This window comes from Colobus angolensis, unplaced genomic scaffold (genome assembly GCF_000951035.1).
Source record: "Colobus angolensis palliatus isolate OR3802 unplaced genomic scaffold, Cang.pa_1.0 Scaffold592, whole genome shotgun sequence".
In the NCBI taxonomy this organism is placed as follows: domain Eukaryota; kingdom Metazoa; phylum Chordata; class Mammalia; order Primates; family Cercopithecidae; genus Colobus; species Colobus angolensis.
In genome coordinates, this window is record NW_012119510.1 from 1,188,340 (window position 1) to 1,196,688 (window position 8,349).

The window sequence follows — 8,349 nt, forward strand, 5'->3', positions numbered from 1 at the left end:
TGTTGGGAGATCCACTGCTGTCTTCAAAGCTGTCAGACAGAGTCGTTCAGGTCTGCACAGGCCTCCATCTTTTTTCTTGTAAATTTGTTTAAGTTCCTTGTAGATTCTGTATATTAGACCTCTGCAATGAAGCGAATGCAAACAATTTCTCCCATTCTGTAGGTTGCCTGTTCATTCTGATAATAGTTTACTTTGCTGTGCAGAAGCCTTTTAGTTTAATTTGATCCCATTTGCCAATTTTGGCTTTTGTTGCAATTGCTTTTGGTGTTTTCATCATGAAGTCTTTGCCCATGCCTATGTCCTGAAGGGTATTGCCTAGGTTTTCTTCTAGGGTTTTTATGGTTTTGAGTTTTACACTAAAGTCTTTAATCAATCTTGAGTTAATTTTTGTATAAGGTGTCAGGAAGGGATCTGGTTTCAGTTTTCTGCATATGGCTAGCCAGCTTTCCCAGCACTATTTATTAAATAGGGAATCCTTTCCCTATTGCTTGTTTTTGTCTGAGTTGTTGAAGATCAAATGGTTGTAGATGTGTGGTGTTATTTCTGAGGCCTCTGTTCTGTTCCATTGCTCTATATATCTGTTTTGGCACCAGTACCATGCTGTTTTGGTTATTGCAGCCTTGTAGTATAGTTTGAAGTCAGGTAGCATGATGCCTCCAGCTTTGTTCTTTTTGCTTAGATTGTCTTGGCTATACAAGCTCTTTTTTGGTTCCATATAAAATTTAAAGTAGTTTTTTCTAATTCTGTGAAGAATGTCAATGGTAGTTTGATGGGAATAGCATTGAATTTATGAATTGCTCTCAGCAGTGTGGCCATTTACAAGATATTGATTCTTCCTATCTTTGAAGATGGAATGTTTATCCATTTGTTTGTGTCCTCTCTTATTTCCTTGAGCAGTGGTTTGTAGTTCTCCTGGAAGAGGTTCTTCACATCCCTTGTTAGCTGTATTCCTAGGTATTTTATTCTCTTTGTAGAAATTGCAATGGGAGTTCACTCATGATTTGGGTCCCTGCTTGTCTATCGTGGGTGTATAGGAATGCTTGTGATTTTGCACGTTGGTTTTGTATCCTGAGACTTTGCTGAAGTTGCTTATCAGTTTAAGGAGTTTTGGGCCTGAGACGATGGGATTTTCTAAATATAGAATCATGTTGTTTGCAAACAGAGACAATTTGATTTCCTATTTGAATACCCTTTATTTCTTTCTCTTGCCTGATTGCCCTGGCCAGAACTTCCAGTACTATGTTGAATAGCATTGGTGAGAGGCGGCATCTTTGTCTCGTGCCAGTTTTCAAAGGAAATGCTGCCAGCTTTTGCCCATTCAGTATGATATTGGCTGTGGGTTTGTCATAAACAGCTCTTATTATTTTGAGATACGTTCCGTCAATACCTAGTTTACTGATAGTTTTTTACATGAAGTGATGTTGAATTTTATCAGAGGCCTTTTCTGCATCTATTGAGGTGATCATGTGGTTTTTGTCATTGGTTCTGTTTATGTGATGGATTACATTTATTGATTTGCATATGTTGAACCAGCCTTGCATCCTAGGGATGAAGCCGACTTGACAGTGGTGGATTAGCTTTTTGATGTGCTGCTGGATTCAGTTTTTGCATCGATGTTCATCAGGGATATCAGCCTGAAGTTTTATGTTGTGCATGTGTGTCTCTGCCAGGTTTTGTTATCAGGATGATGCTGGCTTCATAAAATGAGTCACTCAATTAAAAAAAGACTCATTTTTTAATTGTTTGGAATAGTTTCAGAAGGAATGTTACCATCTCCTCTTGGTATCTCAGGTAGAAGGGATTTGACTTCTTGTTTTAGTATTGTGAGGATTTATGTGTCCAGGAATTTATCCTTTTCTTCCAGTTTTTCTAGTTTATTTGCATAGAGGTGTTCTTCTTTTTGGCTTTTCTGTCTTTTGCATTTCCACAAATATTTTAAATCTGCTTGTTAATTTCTATTAACAAAGTTTCATTTATGGATTTTTGACTGTATCAATTTGGGGAGAATAGACACCTTAGCAACTTTGAATCTTCCGTCCATACTAGGCATATATCTCCATTTATTTAGATCTTTTAAAATGTATTTGAACAGGGTCAGGTGTGGTGGCTCACACCTGTAATCCCAGCACTTTGGGAGGCCAAGGTGGGTAGATCACACAGTCAGGAGTTCGAGACCAACCTAGCTAATAAGGTGAAACCCCATCTCTACTACAAATACAAAAAGTAGCTGGGCATGATGGCATGTGCCTGTAGTCCCAGCTACTCGGGAGGCTGAGGTAGAAGAATCGCTTGAATCTGGGAGGTGGAGGTTGCAGTGAGCCAAGATTGTGCCACTGCACTCCAGCCTAGACAACAGAGCAAGACTCTGTCAAAAAAAAAATTATCTGAAAAATGAAATCTTGTTAAGTAAATTTTGTAAGATTTATTTCCAAGAATTTTATAATTTTTGATGCTATTTTAAATGAAAATGATTTTATACTTTTAGATTTCAATTGTTTGTTGCTAATATATTAAAATGTCTTTATTTTATATCATGCAGTCTTGCTAAATTAACTTATTAATTATAGTAACTTTTTGGAGATATCTTAGCATTTTTAATATATTATGATTTTAATGATATCATCTGCAATTCCTTCTTAATTTTACTCTTCCGTTTCTTTTTCCTGCATATTGCACTGGCTAGCATCTTCAGCACAATGTTGAATAGAAGTGATTATAGCAATTATATTGAACTCTGTTTTTGTCAGTCTTAGGAGAGAAAGCATTCAATATTACACTGTTAAGTATGATATTTGTGGTAGGTTCTTCACAGGTGATTTTATCAGTTTGAAGAAGTTCTCTTTTATTTCTTATTTGCTGAGAGTTTAAAAAAAGTCAGATTCTTTTTGTCTCCTACATTTATTGAGATGATCATGAAGTTTTTCTCGTTTATTCTGTCACATGATTAATTAATTTAATTGATTTTCTATTGATTGCCAACCTAACCTTGCATCCCTGGGATAAATCTCACTTGTCATGATTTATTATTAGTTTTATATGTTGAGAGATTTGACTTCCTGCTATTTTTAAAGGATTTTTTTGGCATCTGTGTAAATGTGATTCGTTGGCCTGTAATTTTATTTTCTTGTAATGTCTTTGTCAGATTTTGGTATAAGGGTTATCCTGGCATTATGAAATGATTTGGGAAGTTTCTTCCTTTCTTTATTTTCTAAAAGAGTTTGTATGGATTGGAATTACTTCTTCTCTAATTTACAAGTAAAACTATCTGGGCTGACAGTTGGATGCTTTCAGGATTTTCTCCTTATCTTTGAGTTACAGCAGTTTGACTGACTATGATGTGTTTATGAGTGGTTTTTCTTGTATTTATTTTTCTTGTGATTTTTCTGAGCCTCTTGGATCTATAAGCTGAAGTTCTTAATAAAATTTGGGAAATTTTGACCATGATTTCTTCTGATATTTTGTCTTCCCTATTCCTTCTCTTTTCCCCTTCTAGGACTCCAATTGCATATATGTTAGACAATATGTTGATATTCTCCCATAGATTCTTGAAGCTCAGTTTATTTTTTAAAATCTGTTTTCTCCCCGGATTTGAGAGTAATTTCTACCCAGACTTTGAGCTCCTTTTCTATATGGCTCCTTCTATTCTGGGATAGCTACCTTCAATTTCCAGTTGTTCTTGTAGCCCCAAAGAGTTTCCTGTTATACCTTAACTCATTAAGACTGTGGCTTTCTGATCGAATTTCAGCCACTTCTGCCATAGAGACTGGGTAGTGCCCTTAGTGGAAATACCAAAGAAACTTGGAATACCTTTCAGTTTCTGCCTGTTTTTCATTGCTGTCCAATGCCTTCAAGTAGTATTTTTTAAATGTTTGTGCATACATTAAAATTATTATCTATGAGGGGTTAATATGGTACAATCTATTCCATCATTATTGAAACCAGAACTCTACCTCCTGTATTTATTTTTATTTTTTATTTTTTTTTGAGATAGAGTCTCACTGTGTTACCCAGGCTGGTATGCAGTGGTGTGAACTCAACTCACTGCAATCTCTGCCTCCCAGGTTCAAGTGATTCTTGTGCCTCAGCCTCCGTAGTAACTGGGATTACAGGCAGGCAGCACCACACCAGGCTAATTTTTGTATTTTTAGTAGAAATGGGGTTTCACCATATTGCTCAGGCTGGTCTCGAATTCCTGACGTCAAGTTATCTGCCCACCTCGGCCTCCCAAAGTGTTGGGATTAGAGGTGTGAGCCACTGCACACAACCCTGTATTCTTAAAGTTAATTTGTTCACCTTTCACTCTGTTTTACAATTTAGAAATCCTGCTATCCCCAACTCAAAATAACTAGTCATTAGAACCTAACAATTCTTTATCAGGTATGCTTCCTGAATCTAGTGACACCCTAACTTGCTTAGAGTCACTGCTTGAGTTCTAGTTCTCATTTAACTGGTTTTCCTTGCCCCTTAGCCTCAGTCATTTCCCCACACTCCTTCACTTATCCTCCTAAAAATAATTCCTTATTATGTTACTCCTTTGTTTTATGACCCCTGTAAGGTTCCTTCAAGATTAAATCTTCTTGGTTTGGTTTATAAAGTCCCTTCCAATTGAATCTATGTCCTGATGTTGTTCCACATAGAACCAATGCTAGATGTTAAACTCTTCTCTGTTCCTCAGACACATCAGAAATTTCCATGTTTTTGTGATTTTTTGCACTTTGTATCCTGCCTACTTGGGTCACCCATTTTCATCTGGCTTTTCAAGATGTAATTTTAAAATCCAGTCCACATACTATCTCTTCCCGGATCTTCTTGGCTAGGTTACCTCTGTCCTCAACCTCTCTCCTATGTGTTTTTACTGTACTTATAAGTCTCCAAGTTGACTCTATCTATCTATCTATCTATCTATCTATCTATCTATCTATCTATCTATCTATCTATCTACTTACCATCTATATACTTTCTGATTTCTCAGGGGATTCTAATCTCTTTGGTCAAAGCATTATGTGTTTCAACTATGTCTTTTTGGTATCCGTAGCATCTAGTGAGCATTGTACATCGTGCAGATTCTCAGTTTTTATTTTATTAATGATGATATTACAAAGAATATTTCTTAGCAATGATACTCAAAGCAGTGGTTTTACATATAGAAATTAAGTGGCCACAGGTATGAAAAAAGAAATGATTCAGCCAGGTCATGACTGCTCTGTTATTTATTGTTTTTTTAGGAAAATCTACTTCCTCATCAAGCACCCCTACAGAGTTCTGCAGGAATGGTGGAACCTGGGGAAATGGCAGATGTATTTGTACAGAAGAGTGGAAAGGATTGAGATGTACAATTGGTAAATTACTTGGGATAATGTTAAGGTGTAAGGTTTACGTCACTCTTGTATTAATAAGAATAGCAATAAAGCTTCTAGAAACTTCAGTTAATGGTTACAGAAACAATGGACATAATGATGATGGCTTTAGGATGTGTTTATCAGCTCAATAGTAAAAGTTGAGTTTTCTTCTTGGGCAATTTATCAGTATATTCAATGCACCTTATCTTACTTACTTACTTACTTACTAAGTAAGTAAGAAAAACTTACTAGGTTTTTCTGCAAACTCACAGTTGTGTTACCTGCTGGCTGCAGTGACTAATCCAGGGCAATGAATGACATGATTCTCTCAGGTTCTTTCAATTGGTAATATGCCATAATACCCCATTTCAAATATCACCACTCTAATATATTTAACTTTTCTGAAATCAAGATGCATCTTCCTAAGAATAAACTTATATTAAATTTTTATCTTTTCTTCCTTTACCTTGAAGAGTTATTATTAAGTTAGTGGTGTGATTTCAATCAATTGTGTCTCAGAATCAAAGTTCAAGGCTATGTTTAAATTTGAGGTGTGCTTCTCAACACTGTTCAATTCATGCTGTCTGCTTAGGGTTCAGAGCCCTAGATATCCACTGCTGTCATTTCCTATACTCCTACCGGTCAACATATCCCACAGACCCCATGAATTTGCCTTTTTGCTTTGCCTACATCCTCATGATACCGTTGACCACTATAGGCTCTATATTTTTAGTTCTCAAGATTCCAACTAGTATGTTACAGTAGCCTAGCTCACATTCCCTCTCTACCCAGGTTTATATTGTGCACATTTTAACTGGAACCTGTTATCTAACATACTAGTTATTCTAATGGCAATAACTTAACCAGATAGGAAAGTATAAAAGTTCCTCACAGGTCAGTGGGTTCTATAAGCCTTCTACTGCCTTTCAAATTTCACTGCATACGTTCTGAACTTTGACTTTTATCTGGTTTCAATTTTTTTAAAGTATGATTTATAATAAAGAATTTTTTCTCTTTTTTACAGCTAATTTTTGTGAAAATAGTACCTATATGGGTTTTACTTTTGCCAGAATCCCAGTGGGCAGATATGGACCATCCTTGCAAACATGTGGCAAGAATACTCCAAATGGTATGTGTTTTCCCAAACATTTACTCTATTTACGCATAAGAATTACTATGCTGAGTCATACCTCTCATACCTCCAACTAGTGTTAGGTCCCTGAAGGGCATCAGGAAAGGTTTTGTGGAAGGACTTGACTCCCTTTCATGATGCTAATGTTCAAAACTTAAGGTAGTATCTCACAAAATCTTAAATTTCCCAGAAGTTTAATATGAATCAGTTGTTTGTGAATTCCTCTGAATCTTTCCTCAATTGGTTTATTTTTCCAGCTTTGCTTTCTCCTGGAGTTTAATTAAATTGACATTTGCTCCTTTAGTTATGTAATTTAAACAAAAATTTCTAATCAGTCAAAATTATGGACTAATATCATATCTATTTTCAGATTTCATTTTTCCAGGTAGAGATGCATGGTTAAGTCTGTTTATAGTTGGAAGTCCTTCACCTTCTTGGTCATTTTAGTTATCCATCTTGGAACATTCTCTAACTTCATTCTACTTTTCTTGACGTGACTACATTACTTGTATACAGGCATTCAGAGAGTGAAAGAGTAAATAGAATTTTCTGTTTCTAATATGGTCCCTGATAATATCCAAGATTTTGATGATTCACTTCAGTGCTACATTGGGTAATATCTTCTGAGTGTAGGCTTTAGAAATTCCTAGATTCTATCCTGATAACAAGAGCCTATTATGCTGTTTAATTTTCCCTAATGTTTTACCTGTCCCTTGTTTGCCTTGACTTGCATCTGAGCAATCCTACTTCTCACATCGTCCTGCAGTTAATTCAGTACTTCCTATGGGACTAGATATCTCAGGAATACAGCCAATTACAAATCAACGACAAAAATGTTTGATAAAACTACTGCTGGCAATGGCCCTGAAGGGAATGTGACATTTTACTTAGATATTTATTTTTGTATGTGTTAGGGGAACTCTGAAACACTAAATAAATTAAATGAATTGCTCTTTTTAAATTGCTTTTTATCTTATTATTATGAGAAATTATGCAGATCTGTATTTGATTTGTGGAATTCAAATTGCTTCCGCCATATACATCATTGTGTTAGTCCATTCTTGCATTGCTGTAAAGAAATACCTGAAATGCCATATCAGTCATGCTTACTCAAGTATTCATGATCCTACTCTCTCCATAAGTCCTCCTGAATTTTTTACTCGGAGCGTAAAAGGGGCTTCTACCATGTTGACACTTACTATATATACTAAATATACCATACTTTACTATATGGTATGCTATTGATACCTATTGTCTTGATTTTACATGTTTTGTGTGTTCTAAGTATTTCATAATGGCTTATAAAACAGATACAACTTACAAAACATAACTGTGCTACTGAATTAGGAAGAGCAAAGGTGTCAGTCACATACCCTTGAAGAGTCATCATACTTGTTTAATATACATTAATTCTTTGGGACAAGAGACTCAACATTTTTTATTTGGTTATAATTTTTCTTTACTGAGCACCTATTAGGAAAACATGTTTATAATATTTACCATCAAATTTCAGACCGAGCCTATAATTTTACATATTTAGATTCTAACTGTTGGCAATTTTGCTTTTAATTTTATATTAATAATTACTTCTAATGACTCAATATTATATACCAAATGATCAAAATACTTTTCAATGGTTTTTGAGTGGGGATATTTACACTTTTAGGTAACATTGAAGAAAAGATGCATCTGACATGTGTCCACTTAAAAGTTATTTATAGCCCATAAATAACGTTAGAAATTTTCATTATGTCATGGTGTAGAGGTGATGTTGTGCCAAGTCCGTCTAGTCCCCAGAAAAGCTCACCAGAGTCAGGCGTCAATGCAAGTGCAAAGGATCTTTATTACAGGTTCGAACCTGGAACTCTCACGCCTCCA

At 35.5% G+C, this 8,349-nt stretch overlaps 1 protein-coding gene across 1 annotated transcript in view; it reads left to right on the top strand.

Moving 5' to 3' along the window:
- The window catches only part of LOC105526510 (probable G-protein coupled receptor 128), a gene marked incomplete at its 3' end in the record, with an annotated part of 24,935 nt that extends 18,467 nt beyond the window's left edge, over positions 1 to 6,468 (top strand). Inside the window, exons 2-3 of the mRNA XM_011962521.1 lie at positions 5,226 to 5,339; positions 6,364 to 6,468. Coding sequence (XP_011817911.1) covers positions 5,226 to 5,339; positions 6,364 to 6,468 — 219 coding nt within the window. The remainder of the gene's footprint in view (positions 1 to 5,225; positions 5,340 to 6,363) is intronic.
- Between the last annotated feature and the right edge of the window lie 1,881 nt (positions 6,469 to 8,349).